Consider the following 27,841-nt stretch of genomic DNA (forward strand, 5'->3'; position numbering starts at 1 on the left):
GAAAACTTGAGCAAATTTAGTCCAAAATGGCACACAAAGTCACAATAAAAGTTGTGAAGAATTGTACAAAATTCTCCTTTTGAAAAATCACTCACGCTCTAGACAGCCTAAGCGTAAGGCTATTATTTCTCATAAATGTAATTAAATGTACGCAATTTTACGATTAGTCATAATTAATTATTCTCATCAAAACCTCATCATTTAACATTATAAAACAGATGTTGTTTCCTTCTGTAAACATACCTAAGGTTCGGTTTTGGATTATTTACCCAAGTCAAATTTGAGAAAATAATTGAAGAATTGTCCTGTTTAGGCTACTGTTTTGTATTACGGTTTGGCTCAAATTGAACGTTAGTATCCTTGTTCGTTGTTCAAAGTATTTATAAAAAAAAATTTATAGTCACTAAAGTGTCCAACGTTTGAGAATTTATTTTAGCATACCTGAAAAATAAGAACAAAAATTTACTTGGTTATTAAAATTACAAAAATTATGTCAAATCTAGGATATCTTAGCAAAATTGTTTCAGTCAGAGTTGAAAACTTCGAAAAGTTGTTTGGAAAGTTAACGTATTTGACACATGTTTGCTCTTAGCATTCTCAAAATACGAGACACAGATTTTATGACATACTTTTGAAGATAGCTGTTTTTTAAACTTTTTGTCAATTAAGCAGTATCCCATGTTTTCTACCAATAAAATTCAACTTTGCACTGAATTTTGAAAAAAATTCACAAATTTCTGATTTAACGAAACGAAGGGTACATTTTTATTTAGTACTGCATTTTCAATCTGTTTAATTTTTGTGCATTTGTTGATGCTGAACATGCACTTCAAGTCACATGACTTTTTGAGACATTTCAATAAACTTGAGATGCAATGCTGAATTGTAAAGTAAAACATTAGTTTTTATAAAGTATTTAGGAGGAATTAAGGAAAGAAATTAAGGAAGGTTTCCATTAAGAAATTTCAGTAGAAATGAGATTAATTTCAACTCCTCTTGAAATGAACCATAACTATTTAAATTCGAATGCTCCCAATATGTAGAATTATAACATGATAGTTCAAATCTCGAACATAATTCTGTTCAAACTATGAATACATTTTAATAACAACTCTTGAAAATCGTGTTGAAGTTGGCATGTCTTTCATTGATTCATGGTCAGATTGGCCGATTTTATCCCGGTTTGCCAGAATATTTGAAACAAAATTTGGGAACAGCCCAACCCGACCCGGTTGCCCGAATTTTTTTTTGAAAAAACCCGGATTAAGCTTAGATCTATTCACTTTATTTGGCAATTGAAAAAAACAAATTGTTAAAATGAAAGGTTTTTTGGAAACCTTAAATACGATTCAAAATCTGTCAATGAGTTTTGATAAAAAAAAATATTTTTTTTCAATTTCCTTATCTTGATTTTTGTTGAGTAATTTCTGGGCTTGGACAAAATTAACCCGGATATTGCTCGGTTTTTTGTCGTCAATTTTGAAATCATTCACCCGGATTTTGCCAGATTTTTATATAAAATTGCCCAGATTTGTCCAGCCCGGATCTGTGCTGAAAAACTCTGGTGATCTTAATTTAGGGCAAGGGCGCCCCAAAATGCCTTGAAAATACAACTCAAGCACCTCAGCATTGATTTTAATTTCCGTAAACATCTTTCCGCAATAATTTGCCACAGAATAGAAAAGCCACATGTAGGCTATTAATTAAGCTAAACGCAGCTCATCTAGCATTAAGTTGTGAGCCCGCCGCAAACGTTAAGCCAAAAAGAGAGCAAGCCCAAACAGTATACCTACAGCCCAAAATTATTAACTCCACCTCATGATGAGCAACTGAATTATTTCTGATCAATTACAGATATACCGCGGCGCGCACTCATTCAGCTGCCAACAACTTCAACTTCAAGTACCCGCGCTGAATTATTATCTTCCCCATCCGTCATTAGCTTCTAAACAAGATGTAGGAACACTTGAAAAAAAGCAAGTGTTGCTGCTTTGATTAGCGAACTGTTCCTCTTCAAATGTTGTTGTTTAGTACCTGACTTTTTCGGTGTTTCTTCCCTACATATATGTTTGTTTGTACCTTTGTCATTTCTCCCATAGAGATAGTTTTTCTCTTATTTCATCTCCCCATCATTTGGTGGCACTTACGGTGCAAATTTACCCCCTATTACACGTGTTCCGATTGCGCAACAACGAACTGGTTGGTTGCTAAACCTCGATCTTCTCCTTCTCCGGCCCTTTCCGTGAAGCCTTCAAACACTGTCAATCCACCATCAATCGATGGCCAGAAGCAGCAGAAGGATTGAGTGAGCGAGTGGGCTGGAAGTTCCCAAGAGGCCCCACGGCCCAGTTGGTATTTAGTGGCATTAGTTTTGTAATAACTACAATAAACACCACAATCGATCATCAGCAGGGCTGCTTGCCGCACAGTGATCAAAATAAAAAAAAATTAAAGCAGTCTTTATTGAATTGTAAAATAATTTCATTATTTTCCGACATTTTCAATTCAAGTGCAACCATTCTAACACATTTTTGAACCAATTTTGTTTATTTGTTTTCATATTTTTGTCTGGTTTTGTTTCATTTTTTTCCTTTTTGAAAATTTTTTATCTTAAATTTGCCTCATTTATATAAATTTTTGTAAATCATACTGGATCATTTGATAATTTTGATTAATTTTTGCCATTTTCTGTTATTTTGTACTTTTGTGTCATTAAAAAATCACATTTACCCATTTTTGCAACATTTTTGTGCCAATTTTGTGTCAATTTTATGTCATTTTAATGTCATTTTTGTCTCATTTTTGTGTAATTTTTGTGTCATCTTTGTGTCATTTTTGTGTCATTTTTGTACCATTTATGTGAAATTTTTGTGTCATTTTTGTGTCATTTTTGGTTCACTTTTGTGTAGTTTTCGTGTCATTTTTATGTCATGTTCGTGTCGTTTTGTGCCATTTAGATGTCATTTTTGTATGATTTTTGTGCCCTTCTTGTACCGTTTTTGTATCATTTTTGTGTCATTTTTGTGGCATTTTTGTGTCATTTTTGTATCATTTTTTTGCCATTCTTGAAACCTTTTTGTGTAACTTTTGTGTCATTTTTGTGTCATTTTGGTTTCATTTCTGTGCCCTTTTTGGCGCTTCTTTGTGTCATATTCATGTCATTTTTCTGTTATTTGTTGCCATTTTTTGTTATTTTTGTGTCATTTTTGTCATTTTTGTCATTTTTGTCATTTTTGTCATTTTTGTCATTTTTGTCATTTTTGTCATTTTTGTCATTTTTGTCATTTTTGTCATTTTTGTCATTTTTGTCATTTTTGTCATTTTTGTCATTTTTGTCATTTTTGTCATTTTTGTCATTTTTGTCATTTTTGTCATTTTTGTCATTTTTGTCATTTTTGTCATTTTTGTCATTTTTGTCATTTTTGTCATTTTTGTCATTTTTGTCATTTTTGTCATTTTTGTCATTTTTGTCATTTTTATCATTTTTGTCATTTTTGTCATTTTTGTCATTTTTGTCATTTTTGTCATTTTTGTCATTTTTGTCATTTTTGTCATTTTTGTCATTTTTGTCATTTTTGTCATTTTTGTCATTTTTGTCATTTTTGTCATTTTTGTCATTTTTGTCATTTTTGTCATTTTTGTCATTTTTGTCATTTTTGTCATTTTTGTCATTTTTGTCATTTTTGTCATTTTTGTCATTTTTGTCATTTTTGTCATTTTTGTCATTTTTGTCATTTTTGTCATTTTTGTCATTTTTGTCATTTTTGTCATTTTTGTCATTTTTGTCATTTTTGTCATTTTTGTCATTTTTGTCATTTTTGTCATTTTTGTCATTTTTGTCATTTTTGTCATTTTTGTCATTTTTGTCATTTTTGTCATTTTTGTCATTTTTGTCATTTTTGTCATTTTTGTCATTTTTGTCATTTTTGTCATTTTTGTCATTTTTGTCATTTTTGTCATTTTTGTCATTTTTGTCATTTTTGTCATTTTTGTCATTTTTGTCATTTTTGTCATTTTTGTCATTTTTGTCATTTTTGTCATTTTTGTCATTTTTGTCATTTTTGTCATTTTTGTCATTTTTGTCATTTTTGTCATTTTTGTCATTTTTGTCATTTTTGTCATTTTTGTCATTTTTGTCATTTTTGTCATTTTTGTCATTTTTGTCATTTTTGTCATTTTTGTCATTTTTGTCATTTTTGTCATTTTTGTCATTTTTGTCATTTTTGTCATTTTTGTCATTATTGTCATTTTTGTCATTTTTGTAATTTTTGTAATTTCTGTCATTTCTGTCATTTTTGTCATTTTTGTCATTTTTGTAATTTTTGTAATTTTTGTAATTTTTGTAATTTTTGTAATTTTTGTAATTTTTGTAATTTTTGTAATTTTTGTAATTTTTGTAATTTTTGTCATTTTTGTCATTTTTGTCATTTTTGTCATTTTTGTCATTTTTGTCATTTTTGTCATTATTTTTGTCATTTTTGTCATTTTTGTCATTATTTTTGTCAATTTTGTCATTTTTGTCATTTTTGTCATTTTTGTCATTTTTGTCATTTTTGTCATTTTTGTCATTTTTGTCATTTTTGTCATTTTTGTCATTTTTGTCATTTTTGTCATTTTTGTCATTTTTGTCATTTTTGTCATTTTTGTCATTTTTGTCATTTTTGTCATTTTTGTCATTTTTGTCATTTTTGTCATTTTTGTCATTTTTGTCATTTTTGTCATTTTTGTCATTTTTGTCATTTTTGTCATTTTTGTCATTTTTGTCATTTTTGTCATTTTTGTCATTTTTGTCATTTTTGTCATTTTTGTCATTTTTGTCATTTTTGTCATTTTTGTCATTTTTGTCATTTTTGTCATTTTTGTCATTTTTGTCATTTTCGTCATTTTTGTCATTTTTGTCATTTTTGTCATTTTTGTCATTTTTGTCATTTTTGTCATTTTTGTCATTTTTGTCATTTTTGTCATTTTTGTCATTTTTGTCATTTTTGTCATTTTTGTCATTTTTGTCATTTTTGTCATTTTTGTCATTTTTGTCATTTTTGTCATTTTTGTCATTTTTGTCATTTTTGTCATTTTTGTCATTTTTGTCATTTTTGTCATTTTTGTCATTTTTGTCATTTTTGTCATTTTTGTCATTTTTGTCATTTTTGTCATTTTTGTCATTTTTGTCATTTTTGTCATTTTTGTCATTTTTGTCATTTTTGTCATTTTTGTCATTTTTGTCATTTTTGTCATTTTTGTCATTTTTGTCATTTTTGTCATTTTTGTCATTTTTGTCATTTTTGTCATTTTTGTCATTTTTGTCATTTTTGTCATTTTTGTCATTTTTGTCATTTTTGTCATTTTTGTCATTTTTGTCATTTTTGTCATTTTTGTCATTTTTGTCATTTTTGTCATTTTTGTCATTTTTGTCATTTTTGTCATTTTTGTCATTTTTGTCATTTTTGTCATTTTTGTCATTTTTGTCATTTTTGTCATTTTTGTCATTTTTGTCATTTTTGTCATTTTTGTCATTTTTGTCATTTTTATCATTTTTGTCATTTTTGTCATTTTTGTCATTTTTGTCATTTTTGTCATTTTTGTCATTTTTGTCATTTTTGTCATTTTTGTCATTTTTGTCATTTTTGTCATTTTTGTCATTTTTGTCATTTTTGTCATTTTTGTCATTTTTGTCATTTTTGTCATTTTTGTCATTTTTGTCATTTTTGTCATTTTTGTCATTTTTGTCATTTTTGTCATTTTTGTCATTTTTGTCATTTTTGTCATTTTTATCATTTTTGTCATTTTTGTCATTTTTGTCATTTTTGTCATTTTTGTCATTTTTGTCATTTTTGTCATTTTTGTCATTTTTGTCATTTTTGTCATTTTTGTCATTTTTGTCATTTTTGTAATTTTTGTAATTTTTGTAATTTTTGTAATTTTTGTCATTTTTGTCATTTTTGTCATTTTTGTCATTTTTGTCATTTTTGTCATTTTTGTCATTTTTGTCATTTTTGTCATTTTTGTCATTTTTGTCATTTTTGTCATTTTTGTCATTTTTGTCATTTTTGTCATTTTTGTCATTTTTGTCATTTTTGTCATTTTTGTCATTTTTGTCATTTTTGTAATTTTTGTAATTTTTGTAATTTTTGTAATTTTTGTAATTTTTGTAATTTTTGTAATTTTTGTAATTTTTGTCATTTTTGTCATTTTTGTCATTTTTGTCATTTTTGTCATTTTTGTCATTTTTGTCATTTTTGTCATTTTTGTCATTTTTGTCATTTTTGTCATTTTTGTCATTTTTGTCATTTTTGTCATTTTTGTCATTTTTGTCATTTTTGTCATTTTTGTCATTTTTGTCATTTTTGTCATTTTTGTCATTTTTGTCATTTTTGTCATTTTTGTCATTTTTGTCATTTTTGTCATTTTTGTCATTTTTGTCATTTTTGTCATTTTTGTCATTTTTGTCATTTTTGTCATTTTTGTCATTTTTGTCATTTTTGTCATTTTTGTCATTTTTGTCATTTTTGTCATTTTTGTCATTTTTGTCATTTTTGTCATTTTTGTCATTTTTGTCATTTTTGTCATTTTTGTCATTTTTGTCATTTTTGTCATTTTTGTCATTTTTGTCATTTTTGTCATTTTTGTCATTTTTGTCATTTTTGTCATTTTTGTCATTTTTGTCATTTTTGTCATTTTTGTCATTTTTGTCATTTTTGTCATTTTTGTCATTTTTGTCATTTTTGTCATTTTTGTCATTTTTGTCATTTTTGTCATTTTTGTCATTTTTGTCATTTTTGTCATTTTTGTCATTTTTGTCATTTTTGTCATTTTTGTCATTTTTGTCATTTTTGTCATTTTTGTCATTTTTGTCATTTTTGTCATTTTTGTCATTTTTGTCATTTTTGTCATTTTTGTCATTTTTGTCATTTTTGTCATTTTTGTCATTTTTGTCATTTTTGTCATTTTTGTCATTTTTGTCATTTTTGTCATTTTTGTAATTTTTGTCATTTTTGTCATTTTTGTCATTTTTGTCATTTTTGTCATTTTTGTCATTTTTGTCATTTTTGTCATTTTTGTCATTTTTGTCATTTTTGTCATTTTTGTCATTTTTGTCATTTTTGTCATTTTTGTCATTTTTGTCATTTTTGTCATTTTTGTCATTTTTGTCATTTTTGTCATTTTTGTCATTTTTGTCATTTTTGTCATTTTTGTCATTTTTGTCATTTTTGTCATTTTTGTCATTTTTGTCATTTTTGTCATTTTTGTCATTTTTGTCATTTTTGTCATTTTTGTCATTTTTGTCATTTTTGTCATTTTTGTCATTTTTGTCATTTTTGTCATTTTTGTCATTTTTGTCATTTTTGTCATTTTTGTCATTTTTGTCATTTTTGTCATTTTTGTCATTTTTGTCATTTTTGTCATTTCTGTCATTTTTGTCATTTTTGTCATTTTTGTCATTTTTGTCATTTTTGTCATTTTTGTCAAAATTGTTTTAAAACATTCATCTTTTGGCTCTGTTTTTCTAGTTTGACCCACTGTGTGCCGGCAGGAGAATTTCGTTCGATCGGAACTTGGGCCAAGCAAACAAAATGGAAACCCTACTGAGATGGAAGGTTTGCCCACGAAAAGACGATGAAAAAAAAACGATGGAGTTCGGGGTGATCTAAGAAAAAGTGTTATAAATACGATTTTCAAATTAGTTCGACCCGCCCGGTTCAATTAGTGTCATTTTTTTTTGTTTTGTTTGCCTCTCCCCCTCACGATCTTCACTCACTTGATGTCGATCAATGATTGAAGGAAGGCGCGAACAGAAAAAAACAGAGTAAAAATAACATTGTTATTATTTGTACAGCCAGCAGCTACCATAAGGTGCCCGTGGCGAATTCGCGAAAACCTACCACGGTTTCGCGGCTTATAGGTCAGAAATTAACGATTCGTTCGTTTGGTTTTGTTGTGTTTCTACTGTAATTTGCTGAGTTAGGGTTTGTTTTTTTTTGTTTCAGTATAAATGTTGTGTTTTTTTTTAGTTTTTCAGAACTTTTGTCTTTAAAGATTTGAACGTTAAGGAGGTGAATTTAGAATTGACTCAGTTGGATCTAAGATTAATTATATTTTTGATACCCTCCAAAATGCCGAAATGTAATTGTTTGAAGTTTTATCGTAAGTAAATGGACCTTCAAGTAGCCATTACGAGCTTCTAGGTCAGTCCCTCTCTTCTAAAGCTGATTTGAGATTCAGGGGTTAAATTTTCAAAATAGTGAAATACTCAATCAAAAAAACAGTTCTTTTGAATTTGTAATTCTTTTTTCAATTTTCTTCAATTCCACAATCTACAGTGTAAATCTTTCATCGATCACCCATAAGTTGATTAACTAAAACCATAAATTTGTGGGTGGTTATACAAGGTAATTTGAAGAATTTGACAAGACTGTTAATTTATAAATTTATAAAAATAAATATTTATCCTATTAAACCGATTCGGCCTATTCAGCCGTATACTTAGCTCAACTATTCGGTGAGTTAAATATTCGGCCTAACGGTTTTTGGGTGGTATTTGGCCGGCCGAATATTCGGTACATCTCTATAGATAACATACTTTTTCATTTAAAAAAAAGCAATGCTCTTTAGTTTTGGTACCTAAATTCACCCAAGTTCTACAAACATTACTCTGGGATGAACAGTTTCCGCCCAACTTCAGACAATCACGCAACCAGAAGTCTCTTCAAAGGCGTTAGGTACCTCGTCTAGGTCTGCCTGAATGCTTTAATTACTGTTACGGTCGCCAAATTGGGTTATTACCCCTCCCCCAGATTGCCCTCTGTGATGGTTTCGAGGTGGGTTAAAGTGCGTGAGAAAATTTCAACTGACACGCAATATGTCTAATAGGGTTGTAAGAGCAAATGTGGTTCGGTACCGTGATTGATGTATATCTGCTCCAAGATCTATTTCGTTGTGAAATGGAATCGAGAATGGTCGGCCTCTTCATCAACGCTTTCTGTAGCCCAAGTATCCGCATTCGATGGGAGGGGTCTCTCCCGCACCAGGAAACTCACTTGCAATACGTTTTGTGTCACTTGAATCAAAAGTAATCAACTTTCAACTTTTTTTTGCTAATTACATCAGGAAAATAGCTCCATCGACGACCCAAACAAGTTTCAGGCCTCTCTAGACAAGTGAGATCAAAGCGTGTAGTTAGTAGGTATGAGCAGGGGTTTTTCGCCGATTCACGTTTCCAAAGAGGAGAAACTTTTAATTGCTTTTTTTAAAAGCTTAGGACAGGGGTCACCGATATCGGACTTAAGCCAGGTGTAGTATATGGGGTATGTAAATGTGCCCCGTTATGCCTATACGTATGACTATAACGTTGCAAAACCGAATGAGAAGTTTATTTCACCGGGCCGCTAAAAAAAATAAAACAAAGCGAAATAGAAAGTATTTCGGCGAAAGGGTTCATATGGGGTATACTTGATTATCATCTTCGAGGCTCTGGGTTGAAACTTTTACCTACGTTTTCCCTACTAGGGAGGGAGGCTACCGAAAGTTAGATCGATGGGGTGCGATATTCAAATCTTCACCTGCATCCACCCCGAAACCGTGAATTTTGATAGCTCGCTTTGAAAGGATGGGCGCGAAAAGCTATAATTTGGATCTTGGCACCTCGTCATCATCATTATCATCATCATCTCCATCAGCTTCATAGGTGAGATCAGGCAGTTTTTCACCTAACCTAGTTGGGTGGTTTAACATTGCGTTGAATTGAGCTACCGCGCATTCGTGGGGCGGAGAACTCAAAGCGAACCAGGGCTCGGGTATTAAGTTTGGGTTAACAAGGGCTTACATGTTGCAAGGTGTTACTCGAACTGCGATTCGATTTGAGTAATTTTTTGATCAAATGTCAAGTTTTTATTGTTCGAAGATATGGTTCGATTTGGCGATCGCAGTTCAATTTGGTTTATGTAACCTAACTAACATCAGCAGACTGAAATAAACGGTTTTAGCTGCCTTTATGTTGATTTTACAATTGAATACAAGTAAAAAACAAGCCTTTTTTTTAAATCTTTGAAACTTATCTTATTTACCATTTAAATTTTTACAAATCTGTTTTAATCGTAAAAAAAAATCATAACTCGAATTGATAAGCCGAAAAATTTACAGAACCTCTATCAATATTGTTTTTTCACTGAACTTTCAGATCCTGCTGTGTTAATATTCGATCATGTAAATTTCTGTACATGGATCTTTTGAGAAGTATGACCAAAAATCCCCGCATTCGACAAGGCTTCACAATACCTGTTCTTTTCAAATATTAATTTGATTTTGAATTTTTGAATCTTGGAAAATGTTGTCTAGGGTCGTTATCTTTCAGAAAGATTTTCTTTATACTCCCATCCCTTTTTCAGTACTTCTTCCAGATACAAGAAAATCGATAAGTAAGTTTCTTGCGCTTGTCACCATTCGTAAAGTTATTTTCCTCAAATTTGTCATGGTCATGGTCCAGTAGAGTGCATGCAAACCTTGCAAATGGATGGTCAAACCAAGCTTGGGCAAGGCTCCGAAAAAGAGAGTCTTTTTTATTTTGTTAGACAGGTTATAAACCCTCGTTTCCCTCGTTATCCCAGTTTTCTATTTCGGATCCATGCTCCACGTATACTTCCTACTAACCAAAGTCTACATGGGGCCTTTGACCTTGGTTTCCACCACGAATTGTCGTCAAATTTAACTTTAATTCTGGAAGTTCAAAATCGCAGCAATGCGCTCCACGGCATACTCGTTAACGAAACCACTCTAAGCAATACCACTTCTTATTATAACCTGTCTTCTGATCTCTCCTCCGAAGACTCGAGAATCGACCTTTGCTCGTAATGACTCGGAGTAACAAACAAACGTCTCTTCTTGATGACTCGGGGCCTGATAACTCTTCTGACAACTCGAGGGTAACAAGCATATCCCTTCTCTTGACAACTCGAGAACCGATCTCAACTCTGAAAAAACAGAGATTTTGAGTCTTTAGCAACCAATCTCAATCCACTCCGACCGTGGTCCGGGTTTCCTCTATCTTTTTGGATGACAACGCTAGGTATTTCGTCCAACGACTTTTCTGCTCGTGGTGTGCCGGTAGAGTGTCGCTTATCCCAGATTCACACCTGTAAACGATCGTAACTTCAAACGCTAAGAATTTGATGTTTCCCGACGATGACGACATCCTACACCAACTCGAGAGGCTCTTTTCCCTGAGGGCATCCTCCGAGAGTGGTTTAGCTCCTTTCTACAGAATCCACTTCGAAGAAGGTCAAGTCCTATCCCCGTAACTTCCCTCGTAGTACGTGGCACTACTCAGATACTCCGCGGTGGTGGGTTATCCCATACACGCAACTGGTGCATCCACAAGTTCCGCAACGCAGAAGGTAGAGTTTGTCTTTGTAATTTACTCAGATGCTCTCGTCGATAGAGTCATTCTACAACGTTCGCAGGCAGCTGCAGAATCCAACTCCTTTGCAAGGCAATCGAATTCCGGGCTTATCCATCGCAGACCGCATACTTAATGTCGGCCTCAATGTACATCTTCTTAGTAACATCATCGGCTGTTGTTGAGCACAACGTATTTACGAAATATCATCAATGGTCGGACAGAGTGGCGAAGCCACGTGTCCAAATCGGTGAAGTTATGATACATCAAGACACAGTCTGGGGACAATTTGGACAACCACATTTGAGGGAAACGAACCTTTCTACTTAAGTTAGGACTCATTCGGAAAGTAAAATCCCCAAAAAGGGTAAATGAGCTGATGTAATTACCGCAACTCAAATGGATTGCAGTGAAAAAGATCAGATCGTCAGAATGCCATTTGGTGTAGCAAATGGTTGCGATGATTTTCAAAGCGGAATCAGATTTTGGAATTTTTGTAATTTTTTAACCATTTTGTAATTTTTAGGTTTTTTTTTTTCAATATTTCACTTCTATTATTGAAGCAATGTGCGATTTAATTTAATGTCTTTGCTGATATTTTTTTCCTTTATGTTGTTTTGAAACCATTTCAGTGTTATTTTGATGTTAATGTCAATTTAAAATATCTAATTGCTTTTGCTTGTAATAAATGAAAACTAGAAATTTCAAGGATTCGGTTTGTTGACAAAGGAAAAATTTGAATTTTTACTGACCTATTCAACAGATACTTAACTTTGCTAGCTTTGGCGTCTTCGTAGGCATGCTTGATGGCAGTTGCAGTCCCTAGCCTCAGGGTTTCCTCAAAGAACTTTCGTACGTTCTGCACCGTACTTGAACTCAACAGTTCCTCTTCCAGCAAACCCGAACCACGCTTCTGGTTTTCCTTTTCGTTCGAGAGCGTCCCGACAGTGCTCTTGCAGGTCGTGCGGTTGTTCTGGCCCGGATCCCTCCGGTTTGTCGTCCGAGATCTTTTCAATCTTAGTTCGGATCGACTCTATGATTACAACGTTATTGTTTGCGAACAATTTCTGAAAGCTGTAATTTTGTAGATAGTGCATCAAACCATCGAATTGAGCCGCTTTTCGATGGTTCACCAGCAAACATTTCCGCAACCTTGTAGCGCACGTGTTCAAAGTCCAAATCGTGCCCGTTTTGTGTTTTACCAGGGCGGCTTGATTCCATCCGTTCAGTTCAATGATCTCCATCGTTGAACTGATGCTGTGACAGTCGGTTCCTTCATTCAGCTGATAGATGGAGTACTTGTTGCGCGAGGAGCTCTGCTTATTGGTGGATCTTTTAGCACATTCGTGTTTATGATGGTGCTGTTGGGATTGGGACAATTGAAAGGGCTAAGAACTCGCTCCCGTTTGTCTTTGAGGGCTGCTAGTTTTTGTTTTTAAGAAGCTCGTAGTAGAACTCCACGAGTCGATGACCCAGATCTAAATTCTGGAGATCTATTTCAAAGTTAATTTCCAGGGCATCCCGAGCAATTTGTTTTCACATTACGAAACCTTGAAGACAACTTAATCAAGACAAGCTGGTTTTCAGCGTATCGAAAGATAATGAAGAAAGATAATGAAAGAAATGTGCAAAGAAGAATCAACGAGGTAGAGATAAAAAAGGACAAGAGCATGATATGTCGTTCAACCCAAAAAAAAATCTTACTGTAGGCTTTTAAATTTCTCAAAGTAATCTCTTAGATCTTTTTTTTTATCCAAAACTCAATGTTTATTGACCTAAGTAATCCTTTTAGCGGAACCACATTACTGGGCAACAACTTCCGGAACAGCACCGGCACCGGCCTTTCCTCGTCCACCGCTCATTTCCATACCCTTTCCGGGACCACCACGTCCTCCACTCATTTCCACGCCTTTCTGAGGGCCTCCACGGCCTCCGCTCATCTCAGCTCCCTTTCCAGGACCGCCTCGACCTCCACTCATCTCGGCACCCTTCTGAGGTCCTCCACGTCCTCCGCTCATTTCCGCTCCTTTTCCACCCTTTCCACGACCGCCGCCGCCGCCACCCTGAGCATCAACCGGGCTGTCCAGCAAGCACAGTGCCACAACACCGACCAACGCTAGCAGAAACAGTGAAAACTTCATTTTTCTGGCTTGATTTGGATTCAAAACTGGAATGGTTTTGGCTTGCAAAAGCAGCCTTTTTATATGTCCCACGGTGAGAAGAACTTTGAATCGCTAATGAGGTTTTAATATCGTAACCAATTTAGCTAACCTTCAATCTGTAATTTTAAATTGTTTACTAAAGCAATGTCGGTTATGTTGAGATTAACATAAGTATTTTCATTTTACACTGTTAGAAACACCCAATGAACTGTTTCAGATTGTAACGTATAAAAGGGCAAACCTGTTGAACAGATATCAATCCAATTTGTAGTTGTAAAATCATTACAACAGCAGAGATGAAGTGTTCACTAGTTCTGTTGGCGTTTTTGGGTTTCATAGCGGTGTGTCTACTGGACAGTCCGGTTGAAGCTCAACGACCTGCGTTTGCTAGTCCGGGCCAAAAGGGTCCCTCCGGTAAGCGGCTTCCGGTTCAGGATGAGTTAGATGAAGTGGAGGAACATGATCATGATCACGGCAACATGGACCACCAACATTACGACGAAGTTGAAGAGGAAGAAGAGCCTCCCCGCCGAGGAAAGGGAAAACCGGGTAAAACGGGTCAAGGTCAAGGACCTTCAAGTGGAGGTCCTCGTGGAGGCGGCCGTAGAGAGCAAAATGATCAGGACTTCAAGCATCCAGGTCAAGGAGGATCCCGAGGAGGCAGTCGAGGACAGATGGAAGAACGAGGACAGACTGGAGGTCGTGGAAAAATGGGACCTCAGCGAAACGATTGGGTAGGTGATGAAGAGTATGAGGAGTTTGGACAGAATGGATTCGGAGGAGGATTCCGAGGCCCTAATGGAGCTGGTTCTGGATCAGGTGGTAAACAGGAAAAAGGAGGTCGAGGAGGTAAAGGAGGGCGTGGCCAGGAAGAAGGTCGAGAAAAGTCTGTCAGCCGTCAGCAAGAAGGTGGATCCCGTGGAGGTTCTGGAAGTCGTGGAAGAGGCAGCGGACGATAATCTGGATTGAAAATACGAAAAACTCATTGAAAAAAATAAACAATAAAACACAATTTTCTAAGCAAATTTCTGTTTCAAAATTCTCGCATTTCCCAATCATTGAAGAATAATCACAACGAGTCATTCTCGTAAATCACATAAATCACCAAATCTGCTACGAATCTCTAATAAAATCAAATAGGAAAACTTCGCCACTGCTAGAAAAAAAACATCTTCTTAAACCCATCAATCATCATTTATCAACGGTTTGCGGTTTCGAATGGCGTTGGAGTTTCGAATCACAAACTTACACTCAGATTGGCCAACTTATAAGAAATCACGCCCTCGTCCCAATGCTCTTAATTTTAACGTCAATGGAAAGAGTCCTACACGTGACTCATCCGATTCGAGGGAATGGCCGCCACTTTTCAGCGCGCGTGCTCCCCAAAAATACAACTCCGGTGCATCTCTCGAAGAGGCGCCACCACATGCCACACGCTGTTTTGACAGTTGGCGATTAACGGTGTAATTAATGGGATCGGACTGAACTGGGTCTGTTTTGGACGAGGGCGATAAATAAAACGGTGGGCGCCCAGGAGTTGCACTTTCTTCACGCAAATTGTCCAATGCAATTACTTCCCGGGCCTGATTCGCTTCCCTGATGAGGCGATAAAATTGGAACAGCAAGAACCATTACCGGGGATCGTTTGGAACTTCTCCTTTTTCGCACTTTCGTGTGTTGCAATAATGACACTTGGCACCTGCAAAAGCAAACCGCTTAAAAGATGGTTTGTGGATCGATGAGATTTTCTTCACTCGTAGGCGATGCTTTGCGAAGTCATTGATCTTGGGAAGAACACTATAAATCGTCTGTGATCTCCGATGTACCACAACTTACATAGAGTTCAATTTTTTAGAGCTAAACTTCAGCTTCAGTAAGTATTGAGAGTAGGCATTGAAAATTAAAAAGTGATATGGCAATTGAAAATGAAACATATTATAAACATGAACAATATCCAATACGGAGTGTATTCAGTGTATCAAATATTGTGAATTTTATTCAATAAGCTCTTCCAGTTTCCAGCCCAGATTATCGACGGCTAGCTCTTCCATCACCTCCGGAATCTCCACGAGATTCATCTTCTTGCTGACAACCACCGGAATTTCCTCGATCTCTTTCCTAGCCACGTCCTTCTTCAGTGAAGCAACCTCGATCTCCACATGATCCCCATCGTTTTCTCTTCTTTTCCGTGTCTACCTCCCTTTCTTTGTTTACCACTTGATCCAGAACCACCTCACTGAAGGTACGAACTCCCATCACCTCCCCAATCGTTTCGCTGAGGTTCCATATTTCCAAGACCTCCAGTCTGGCAACTTTTTCCCATCTGCCTTTGCCCTTCTCGGAATCCTCCTGAACGTGGACGCCGAAAGTCCTGGACAAACTAGTGTTCACGGCCTCCTTCTCGAGGACCTCGTTGCTTGATCTTCTTGTTCTTCAACATCGCCTTAATGGTGGTCCTCGTTTCCAAAATCATGACCGTGATTTGCTTCATCCTGAACTGAAAATCGCTTGCCGGAGGAACCTTCTGGCCCGGACTAAATTCACAGGGCACAACACATTCAACAGGGCATAACATTTCTACTATTGGATAAAAACCAACCATATTATGCACACTTTCTCATGGATGTGTATTGTTTACATGCTGTCAAACTCGAAGTCGTTTTTTCGATTCAACGAAAATGGAGGTGAACCAACGCTAGTCGAGAGAACAAATTCTTTCCAAACACCTGGATTTTCCTGGCCTGTCGTACCGGCAGTTGGGAACAATGTTGAACATTCATCGTTCAACCGTCTCTAGAGTGTTGAAGCGGCTCCAGGAACGATTGACGTTGGACCACGCCAAAGGAGCTGGAAGAATACCGGGACCAAAGAGCAAAAAGATGGATGGAATAGTGAAACGATGATTAAAGCAAATCCCAACGTCTCAAGACCTGATATTTGGCTAAGAGTATCGGCATGTCGCAAATCTACGTCCAGAATGGAAGGGAGCTGGACTACATACAAACAAGGTACAAAACTTCCCAAACCGCTTTGAGCGGCAAAAACCGACGGCTAAAACTCAGGCACGGAAGCTCTGCGAGAAGATGCTGACAAAATATGGCTATCGTGTGATGGACGACGAAACGTATATAAAAGCCGATTTTAGACAAATTCCGGGGTTGGGGTTTGGAGTTGCTATTTTGGCCAGATTTGGCATCATGCCACTAAAAGTGTCCTGGAGTGGTATGAGGCCCATCCTGTCCATTTTATTCCAAAGAACATGAACCCGCCAAACTGTCCGGAGCTGCGCCCGGTGGAGCAGTACTGGGCAATAATGAAGCGAGAACTTCGGAAGAGCAAGAAGACAGTCAAAAACAAGAAGGACAAACTTAGAAAATTAAAAAAAAACTCAGAAATTGGTACCGGATGGCATTATTCACTTTGATGGAGGGTATCAAGCGAAAATGCGTTCAATTTTACACTCAAGGCTCCATCGATCAACTTCTCTTTTGATTTTTCAAGTAAACATATGTATAAAACTACACCACAAATTTGGTTTTATTCTATACAGCACAGGAAAATTGGCATGACATTTTCGGTGTCGCAATAATTTCGTGTTCGTCCTTTAGCAAACGCAGGTCATCGAGCTTCTACAGCTTCGAGATATTTCAAATTAGGAAGATTCCCGCAGCAGAAATCCTGCTCAACAATTTTGTTCCGTTAATTTTTTTTAGCATTATAAATGTCATGGGAGTGTCATTATTTGTTAACGACAGTCAGTTAGCAAACAATTTAAAATAACTTATTGGAGCTTACCAAAATTGTTCACGATATTAAATCCTCATTAAAAATTTAAAGTTTTGTCCATCAAGGGACATATATAAAGAGGCGATCATTCAAAGCAAAAATCATTCAAGTTTTGAGTACAAACTAAACCAAAAGAAATGAAATTTTCTCTGTTTCTGCTAGCGTTGGTCGGTGTTGTGGCACTGTGCCTGCTGGACAGCCCGGTTGAAGCTCAGGGTGGCGGCGGCGGCGGTCGTGGAAAGGGTGGAAAAGGAGCGGAAATGAGTGGAGGACGTGGAGGACCCCAGAAGGGTGCCGAGATGAGTGGAGGTCGAGGCGGTCCTGGAAAGGGAGCTGAGATGAGTGGAGGTCGTGGAGGCCCCCAGAAAGGCGCGGAAATGAGCGGAGGGCGTGGAGGTCCCGGAAAGGGTATGGAAATGAGTGGTGGCCGAGGAAAAGCTGATGGCGGCGCTGCTCCGGAAGTCGTAGCTGAATAAAATATTTTCATTTGTCAATATAATATTGACTTCGAAGAGGTTGTTCAAAAACTTTAAACTGCATAAAACAATCATGGTAGAAAGACGATAAGATGATAACATATGAAGAATATTTGTTTTTTCTCAGTATTGGTCTTTGACTTTGAAAAACATACATACATATGTCTCAATGTATAGAATCTATCCGGTCATCTATAACCAAGTTACCATGAGCACTAAAGCTATGCATTTTTATAACTTTATATCACCATTCAAGAGCAAAATTGCGTTGTATCAGCACATCAAGCGCAATTCTGCATTATATCTAACAACCTTTCGAGTGCTTTGAAGCTTTATTTAAGAATTATTGGCACTTTCGAGTTTCATAGTCGAAACTCGGTAGAAGGCTGTTCAGCATTTAGATGAGACCATATTAAAACGTGTTTTATATCTACATTTGAACTATTACATTTTTCAAATTAATATTTGATATCAAGTTTTTCTTACTGCCGGTTGTTGTTAACATTTTGGGTTGATATTTTTCGGTGAATTTCAAATCAACTGAATTATCAACCCAGAAAGTTAACAAATTAATATTTTAATATTGCCTCTAATCTCAATGAAAATTCCTTTGTACCATAATTTGTGACTGAATTGATGGTATTAAAAAAAACCAGCATAAATAAAAATCCGTAGCCTTGCCACATAAGTCAATATTCTCAAAGTGAACTTACTTTAAATGGTTGAATTGTTTTAATCAATCAAGATACAATATTTGGACTTATTCCTATTTCACTCAGGCGGTTATAATTTAAACTTGAAAGCATGTCGTATGAAGAAATGCATATATTCATTCTGTTTTTGATATGTAATATACACTCAGCCAAAGTCATGAAAAGTTAAAAATTCTTATGTTGAATTTGAAAATATTTTTTTATCGCTCATTCATTTCATATTCAAATATATGAGCTTTCCTGTCGTTTTCACTATTTCTTCAGCATAAAGCTGCCCTCAGGCAGTAATCCGAACAAAAATTTGAAAGATCGATTTTACGGAGATCGATTCTTTTGCTTCGATTTTTCAAATGGATCGATCCTGGAACCATTCAGCTGAATCGATCTTGAGTATCGATCTTTTCCAGAAGATCGAACAATCCTAATTCCAGTTCATCTGCTTCAAAATAAAAAAAAAATTAAAAAAAATTATTTAGGGTTGAATTTTCTACATCCCATAATATGCATAAGCTAAGTATCAACAAGAGGCAAATTCAGTATCTTGGCAGAAAAATAAGGCCGAACGAAAATTTAAAAAAAAAATTTCCCTCGTATGGTTGTGCCTCATTTGGACGCCATTTGAATTTTGCCAGCATTTTACCCGTAAACGCTATAGCATCTGTACAAAAATGACAAAAATGACAAAAATGACAAAAATGACAAAAATGACAAAAATGACAAAAATGACAAAAATGACAAAAATGACAAAAATGACAAAAATGACAAAAATGACAAAAATGACAAAAATGACAAAAATGACAAAAATGACAAAAATGACAAAAATGACAAAAATGACAAAAATGACAAAAATGACAAAAATGACAAAAATGACAAAAATGACAAAAATGACAAAAATGACAAAAATGACAAAAATGACAAAAATGACAAAAATGACAAAAATGACAAAAATGACAAAAATGACAAAAATGACAAAAATGACAAAAATGACAAAAATGACAAAAATGACAAAAATGACAAAAATGACAAAAATGACAAAAATGACAAAAATGACAAAAATGACAAAAATGACAAAAATGACAAAAATGACAAAAATGACAAAAATGACAAAAATGACAAAAATGACAAAAATGACAAAAATGACAAAAATGACAAAAATGACAAAAATGACAAAAATGACAAAAATGACAAAAATGACAAAAATGACAAAAATGACAAAAATGACAAAAATGACAAAAATGACAAAAATGACAAAAATGACAAAAATGACAAAAATGACAAAAATGACAAAAATGACAAAAATGACAAAAATGACAAAAATGACAAAAATGACAAAAATGACAAAAATGACAAAAATGACAAAAATGACAAAAATGACAAAAATGACAAAAATGACAAAAATGACAAAAATGACAAAAATGACAAAAATGACAAAAATGACAAAAATGACAAAAATGACAAAAATGACAAAAATGACAAAAATGACAAAAATGACAAAAATGACAAAAATGACAAAAATGACAAAAATGACAAAAATGACAAAAATGACAAAAATGACAAAAATGACAAAAATGACAAAAATGACAAAAATGACAAAAATGACAAAAATGACAAAAATGACAAAAATGACAAAAATGACAAAAATGACAAAAATGACAAAAATGACAAAAATGACAAAAATGACAAAAATGACAAAAATGACAAAAATGACAAAAATGACAAAAATGACAAAAATGACAAAAATGACAAAAATGACAAAAATGACAAAAATGACAAAAATGACAAAAATGACAAAAATGACAAAAATGACAAAAATGACAAAAATGACAAAAATGACAAAAATGACAAAAATGACAAAAAATGACAAAAATGACAAAAATGACAAAAATGACAAAAATGACAAAAATGACAAAAATGACAAAAATGACTTGCTTTCCAAAGTCGACGCTCTCCCCTATTCCGGTTTCTTTTTCAACTCGAAAGTTACTCTTCATTTTGAGTATAGTGTCCATTTCCCGACCATTTTAGCGTTCATCGGAATCGGGAAATCTGAAGATCCTTTTCTCGGGAATTCTCGGGATCCCGGGAAATATTGGAAATGAAGATTTTTACACTCTACTGCATACGAAACCTTGTCTATACATATAAAGTATTTAAAATTTTTGGGTAGTAGTTTTGCAAAAAATTTCAAACCTTTTTAATGCCTCAAGAAATCAATTAGCAATTTTAAAATCCTAGACCCAAAACCTAAGTACTATAACCGACTAAAAATTACTAAACCAAAACCTAAGTACTATAACCGACAAACTTGACTGATTCGTGCTGCAAAAATTGAAAAATATTTTGCTACTGTCAACAATTTGTGTGTGATATGTAAGATCTAAATGATGCGTAGGTATTGCAAAATAGAACATTCAGATTCGTTTCGTAGTGTTTTTTAATTGGAATTGTTTAATTTTATAGATTTTTCGTCGTTTTTTACTTTTACACCAAGTTTTCGATCAAAAACACATTTTTTAAACTAATTCAATGCATTAACCTGATTTGAGAAAATAAAAGTTTTTGTCTAAGTCATATATCAAGGTACGACTATCATTTTCCTTGCTCAATCTGATCCATTTTTTCAATTGGGATCTTGTAAATTTTTAGTAATTTAGCAGTTTTATATGCATCGAGAGCTCCCGGGATTCTTTTTGCATTTCCTGAGATTCGGAAATTCTAATTTTTTTTCATTCCCGGGTAGGAAACCTTAAATGTGAGTCCGTCTTACTTAGGTGCGCTCTCGCCAATAGCAAATACTTTGTCCAGGAGCTGAACCTTATTTCAGGAATAAGTCCGCGTCTATTGTGCCTTCTCACGCTTCCACGATGAGGTTTTTTACTCAGGATACTTCTTTTTCAAGCCACGTCGTTTGATGGCCAGTTTATGATGAACACCGCAGAGTCGTTATCTCTCTTTGTGGCTCTTCTAAACTTTGAACCCATCGAACTAATTTTGCTTCCCCTTAAAACTTCGCCGTAGTTCTTCGAGCTGTCTCCGCCTAATCGTGACGGCACTTGACCGAGTCAATTTCTGCATCCAAATTTTACACTACAGTACTTCTACCGTTTCCTCGAATTGGGTCTTCCTTTCTTTGTCCATCCGATGCCCCGCATCTTCTGGATATCCAGTCAAGCAATGCGAAGCTTCCCCAAAAGATACACGGAATGATGTCAGCCATCCTCTAAACCACTTGCTCTTGCTCTTGCTCTAACTCTTGCTCTTGCTCTTGGTCTAGCTTTAGCTTTTGTCCTAGCTCTGGTTGATGCTTTAGCTCTTGTTTTTGTTCTAGCTCATGCTCTTGCTCTTGATCTAGCTTTTGATCAAGTACTTTCTCTTGCTCTAGCTCTTGCTCTAACTTTTGCTCTTGCTCTAACTTTTGCTCTTGCTCTAACTTTTGCTCTTACTCTTGCTCTTGCTCGTGCTCTAGCTTTTGCTTTTGCTCATGTCTAGCCTTCGCTCCAACTCTTTTTCTTGACCTTGCTCTTGATGTAGCCATTGCTCTTGCCCTAGATCTAGATCTCACTCTTGCTCTTGCTCATGCTCTAGCGCTTGCTCTAGCTTTTGTTCTTACTCTTTCTTTAGCTCTTGCTCTAGCCCTTGCTTTAGCTCTTGCTTTAGCCCTTGCTTTAGCTTTTGTTCTAGATTTAGCCCTTGCTCTAACTCATTATTTGTTTTTTTTTTCTTGTCCTTGCTCTTGCTTTAGCTCTTGCTCTAGCCCTTGCTCTAGCTCTTGCTGTAGCTCTTGCTCTAACTATTTTTCTTGCCCTTGATCTTGTCCTTGCTTTAAGTTTGGATAAACATTTAGCTGTAGCTGAAATTAAGAAAACACTTTGCTTAAACTTTAATTCTAACTTTAGGTAGCTCATGTACAATGTACACCCAAAGATAAAGTTGCAAAATTTCAATGCCGCTCGGTGCTAACTCTATGCCAAAAATGCGCTGAAACATGCATTGAAACAAAAGTGATATGATCGGATAAGAATACACTGGCATAAAGACTCGAGCTCCATTGCAAAACAACGCATGATCACTGCATTCAAGTGAAACACAAAAAACATTGTATGGGATTTATGAGAATTCACAACACCATTTTTATATCATCTTGCCACTCTTAACCAGTGCCGGAAGGGAGACGAGGGATAGCTGCCATAGTTTTTCTGTCACGACCAATCACCAAAAAAACACAAAGCGTTGGCTTCCTGATATTTGGCTGGTGGTTTTTTCCATCCTCCTTTTTCCGCCGTTCCGTGACCGGGATTCGACCTCATGACCGTTGGCTTAGAAGACTTGAAGGCTATCCTCTTTGCCACGGGAGGTGGCAAACCTTTTTCCATCCTCCTTTGTCTTGTGATGAGATAGGAAGGAACGTGAAAACTTTTTTGATTTCGTTGCTTTCAGTTATTCGCAATGCTTTTGCGCTGGAAGGACAACTCCAGCGCTCATAAATCGTATAGCACCGTTCACATCTTTAACCAATAACGTTGAAATATTAAGAATTAATGTTTGGAGTAAAGGCTGAATTTTGGGTGTACATAAGTACTTTTAATGATATTATTTTGGCTGTAGCTTTAAATGTTTAAAATAACAACAAAATTTCTACATATATTTGTAACAAGCTACGTTTTTGGTGTTTCACGGAAATTTTTGTAAGATAATCATCCAAATATTGAAAAATAATTATATAACATTATTTGACGTAATTTTCACATGATTTTCAATTTGATATCCATTGATGCCTTAATCTATCCCATCAAAACAACGCAATCAAAGTCTCATTAGCACCACTATAAAAGGCCTGTCAACTGCAATTCAAAATCATTCCAAGTTCAACTACCCAAAGACGAAAGATGAAGTGTTCACTGTTTCTGTTAGCCCTCCTGGGAGTCGTGGCCCTGTGCCTTCTGGACAGCCCGGTAGAAGCCCAGAGACCGGGAATGGGCTCGCCCCAGAAAGCTTCTCCGCGACGAGCTGCTCCAGCAGTCGAAGAAGAAGAGGAAGAAGATGATGGAAACATGTTCGGTAGCAACCAGGACGAAGAAGAGGAAGCACCACCATCAAGATACGGTAAACCAAGCAAGAATGGCCAGGGATGGGCTTCGGGTGGATCGCGTGACAAACAGGACGGAAAGCGAGGAGGCGAACGCGGACAAATGGGAAGCCGAGGGGGTCGTGGTGGAAAGATGGGATCCCAGAACAACGATTGGGAGGATGAAGAAGAAGAGGAGCAGGGCTTCGGTGGAGGCAAATTTGGAAAAGGCTCCTCCGGTGGTCGTGGAGATATGATGATGGGTGGTGGCCGTGGAGGTCGCGGAGGAAAGGGCGGTGAGGAAGCGATGGGAGGAGGTCGTGGAGGCCGTGGAAAGGGCGATGAAATGATGGGAGGAATGGGTGGAATGGGTGGAAGTCGAGGAGGCCGTGGAGGAAAAGGAGATGAAATGATGGGAGGCATGGGAGGAATGGGAGGAGGTCGTGGTGGCCGTGGAGGAAAAGGTGGTGAAGAAATGATGGGAGGCATGGGAGGTATGGGCGGAATGGGAGGAGGTCGTGGAGGCCGCGGAGGAAAAGGAGGTGAAGAAATGATGGGTGGAGGTGGTGGCGGTCGAGGAAAATCCAGTGGCCGTCAAGAAGGCGGACGTGGCGGAAGTTCAGGACGTGGAAGTGGACGTTAAAATCGTTGCTGTTGATGTGCTAACGAGAAACAACGGATATCAACTTGAATAAAGATAACAATAACCAAATTAAAGCGAATATTTTTTAATTTTAATACCTTCATTATCACTAACACTTGCTTAAACTCATGATTATGATCATACTCAGATTTTTGCTCTAGCTGGCTCTCGTGTTCTAGCTCTTGCTCTTGCTTTAATTATTGCTCTTGCTCCCGCTTTTGCTCTTGCATCTGCTCTTTGCTCAAACTCTTGATCTAGCTCTTGCTCTTCCTCTGCTATTGCTCTTGCTTTTGCTCTAGCTCTTGCTCTTGCTCTTGCTCTTGCTCTTGCTCTTGCTCTTGCTCTTGCTCTTGCTCTTGCTCTTGCTCTTGCTCTTGCTCTTGCTCTTGCTCTTGCTCTTGCACTTGCTCTTGCTCTTGCACTTGCTCTTGCTCTTGCTCTTGCTCTTGCTCTAGGTCTTGCTCTTGCTCTTACTCTTGCTCTTGCTCTTGCTCTTGCTCTTGCAGTTTTTGGTGTCATTCTTGTCATTTTTGTCATTTTTGTCATTTTTGTCATTTTTGTCATTTTTGTCATTTTTGTCATTTTTGTCATTTTTGTCATTTTTGTCATTTTTGTCATTTTTGTCATTTTTGTCATTTTTGTCATTTTTGTCATTTTTGTCATTTTTGTCATTTTTGTCATTTTTGTCATTTTTGTCATTTTTGTCATTTTTGTCATTTTTGTCATTTTTGTCATTTTTGTCATTTTTGTCATTTTTGTCATTTTTGTCATTTTTGTCATTTTTGTCATTTTTGTCATTTTTGTCATTTTTGTCATTTTTGTCATTTTTGTCATTTTTGTCATTTTTGTCATTTTTGTCATTTTTGTCATTTTTGTCATTTTTGTCATTTTTGTCATTTTTGTCATTTTTGTCATTTTTGTCATTTTTGTCATTTTTATCATTTTTATCATTTTTATCATTTTTGTCATTTTTGTCATTTTTGTCATTTTTGTCATTTTTGTCATTTTTGTCATTTTTGTCATTTTTGTCATTTTTGTCATTTTTGTCATTTTTGTCATTTTTGTCATTTTTGTCATTTTTGTCATTTTTGTCATTTTTGTCATTTTTGTCATTTTTGTCATTTTTGTCATTTTTGTCATTTTTGTCATTTTTGTCATTTTTGTCATTTTTGTCATTTTTGTCATTTTTGTCATTTTTGTCATTTTTGTCATTTTTGTCATTTTTGTCATTTTTGTCATTTTTGTCATTTTTGTCATTTTTGTCATTTTTGTCATTTTTGTCATTTTTGTCATTTTTGTCATTTTTGTCATTTTTGTCATTTTTGTCATTTTTGTCATTTTTGTCAATTTTGTCATTTTTGTCATTTTTGTCATTTTTGTCATTTTTGTCATTTTTGTCATTTTTGTCATTTTTGTCATTTTTGTCATTTTTGTCATTTTTGTCATTTTTGTCATTTTTGTCATTTTTGTCATTTTTGTCATTTTTGTCATTTTTGTCAGTTTCTTATCATCGGATTTCCATTTTCTCATTTAGTTTCTCAATTGTCGTTATAAAAAAAATCCCTTGAGAGGAAATAAAATGTTCTCAAATCCGAGATCATTATTTCCGAACTAAGAGAAAGACCCTTAAAAACTAAAAAAAAAACAGTTCAAAAAGGGGGCACCCGTTCACAAAAGCTTGAATTTTAACTATGTCGAACCCATTCAATTAATAATGATGTTACATACGAGTGAACACAAACTCACGGAAGTGAGGCGATGGAAACGATTGTTAAACGGGCCCTGCTTTTCTCCCTCATTTCTGATTAATCCCGTGCGTGGGTCGTTTTGATGATGTGTGCCACATAAATTGGCGCTGAAGATTGTCCTACGAAGTTTCGTCGACAGCCGGAAAGTTGTTTGACGTGCCAGTTAAAAATGTTTCAAACGGAAAATTGTTGTGATGATTGGAGATTTTACGAGCTAGTTGAGCTGCAGGTGAGCAGGTCATGTAACTGTGTATGCAGAAATTGAGCGATACATTTTGCGTTTAGTTTCAATTACTGCAAATAAATAAATGGCTCATCCTATCAGGAAAGCTATCGGTAATTGGATTCGTCAAAGATATTTATTACAACAAAAAGAGTTTAATCAATAATTGCTGTTTATTGAATGGAACATTTGGAATATTTAAAATGTATTCCGATTTTCATATCCAATTTGCCGGCACGATCTCTCAGATTGTAGATTGACTGAAGAGATAACTTCAGTTAACAGCACCTTCTGGAGCAACACCGCCATCCACGGCAGCATCCTTTCCACGACCTCCACGTCCACCGCTCATCTCGGCGCCCTTCTGGGGACCTCCACGACCTCCGCTCATTTCAACACCCTTTCCAGGCCCTCCGCGACCTCCGCTCATCTCGGCACCCTTCTGAGGGCCGCCACGACCTCCACTCATTTCTGAGCCCTTTCCGGGTCCTCCACGACCTCCGCTCATCTCGGCTCCCTTTCCATGACCTCCTTGGCCACCCTGATGGTGAGCTTCAACGCTGTTCAAAAGGCATAGGGCCACAACACCGACCAAAGCTAGCAGGAACAGTGAAAACTTCATTTTTCTAATGGATTTGTAGTCGAAACTGGAATGATTTCTGATTCCAATTGTTGCCCTTTTATATGACAGTTGATCGATGAAACTTCCAAACGTTAATGTGTTTTTAATATCATGAGCAGTTTATCAAACCTTCAAATTGATGAATGGAAACGATTATTTGATAATTTAATCTTTTATTTACAAATTATCTTAAACAAGACATATTAAAGAGCAAAAATGTACCATCTTTTATTTCCTAAAATTGCAGTTTAGGTCAGAAAAAACAGAACCATGTTAACATTTAGTGTACTTCCAACTAGTATCTTAAAATTAAGAGTGCATTAAGAGGAGAGTACCTGTTTGTCGTCTGAAAGGTTACTGAAAAGTTGGTCATGCGCTATGGAATTCATCGGGTGCATTTTTCAACCCAAACAGCATTCTTTTGTTTATTTAGTTCGTCTTTGGTTGGAATACCGTACAGGCTACAACTTCAAACTAAGAAATACTGCTGAATACTAATTTGAATCTACGTTTACACATATCAAAATTGAAAAGATGGTACGCTGAGTTAACACGTTCACAACATCTATCTAAAGGATGGTTTTGCCCATATGGAGTACGGTAAACTGACGTTGTAGTAGTGTCCTCATGGATCCTCATGGAAAGGTTGGCGCGTTCCAGTACGTAAGCAGAGTCAACACGATTAGTTAAGACATCCAAAATAAATGCTAGTTGTAGCTCTGTACGACGCTTTTCCAGAGAAGCAATACGAACCTCTTCGACTTCAGCCGAACGAGCAAAGGTGTGTCCGGACACTTTTGTCTCGTACGGGGGGAGTCAAATGGTTCGTTCCAAGGAAGGCGCCGAAAAGCGTACCTAACGAAGCTTCGCTGGACACGTTCAAGTCGGTAGCAGTGTGTACTCTGCGTAGAAGCTTATACCTGAGCGACGTATTTCATAATGCTACGAACCGAAGAGCAGTACATTGCTTTCAGAGCATAGATGTAGTCGAAGTCTTTCGTGCTACGACACAAA

The 27,841-nt window shown here is 35.8% G+C and overlaps 4 protein-coding genes across 4 annotated transcripts; 3 read left to right on the forward strand and 1 right to left on the reverse strand.

Annotated features, from left to right (window-relative positions):
• The first annotated feature begins 13,847 nt into the window (after positions 1 to 13,847).
• Positions 13,848 to 14,510, forward strand: LOC129752154 (uncharacterized). Its single transcript, XM_055747945.1, has one exon. The coding sequence runs from the start codon at positions 13,848 to 13,850 to the stop codon at positions 14,508 to 14,510; it is 663 nt and encodes a 220-aa protein (XP_055603920.1).
• Positions 14,511 to 17,474: 2,964 nt separating this feature from the next.
• LOC129752155 (rRNA 2'-O-methyltransferase fibrillarin-like) lies at positions 17,475 to 17,813 on the forward strand. The gene has a single exon (XM_055747946.1). The coding sequence runs from the start codon at positions 17,475 to 17,477 to the stop codon at positions 17,811 to 17,813; it is 339 nt and encodes a 112-aa protein (XP_055603921.1).
• A 5,599-nt stretch (positions 17,814 to 23,412) lies between these two features.
• On the forward strand, positions 23,413 to 24,234 carry LOC129752156 (uncharacterized). Its single transcript, XM_055747947.1, has one exon. The coding sequence runs from the start codon at positions 23,413 to 23,415 to the stop codon at positions 24,232 to 24,234; it is 822 nt and encodes a 273-aa protein (XP_055603922.1).
• A 2,245-nt stretch (positions 24,235 to 26,479) lies between these two features.
• On the reverse strand, positions 26,480 to 26,827 carry LOC129752157 (uncharacterized). Its single transcript, XM_055747948.1, has one exon. The coding sequence runs from the start codon at positions 26,825 to 26,827 to the stop codon at positions 26,480 to 26,482; it is 348 nt and encodes a 115-aa protein (XP_055603923.1).
• Between the last annotated feature and the right edge of the window lie 1,014 nt (positions 26,828 to 27,841).

The sequence above is a fragment of the Uranotaenia lowii genome, chromosome 3, assembly GCF_029784155.1.
Source record: "Uranotaenia lowii strain MFRU-FL chromosome 3, ASM2978415v1, whole genome shotgun sequence".
Taxonomy (NCBI): Eukaryota; Metazoa; Arthropoda; class Insecta; order Diptera; family Culicidae; genus Uranotaenia; species Uranotaenia lowii.

Bases quoted from the DNA above. Each gene is read 5' to 3' on its own strand.
- LOC129752154 (XM_055747945.1), top strand. From the start codon at position 13,848: ATGAAGTGTTCACTAGTTCTGTTGGCGTTTTTGGGTTTCATAGCGGTG.
- LOC129752155 (XM_055747946.1), top strand. From the start codon at position 17,475: ATGAAATTTTCTCTGTTTCTGCTAGCGTTGGTCGGTGTTGTGGCACTG.
- LOC129752156 (XM_055747947.1), top strand. From the start codon at position 23,413: ATGAAGTGTTCACTGTTTCTGTTAGCCCTCCTGGGAGTCGTGGCCCTG.
- LOC129752157 (XM_055747948.1), bottom strand. From the start codon at position 26,827: ATGAAGTTTTCACTGTTCCTGCTAGCTTTGGTCGGTGTTGTGGCCCTA.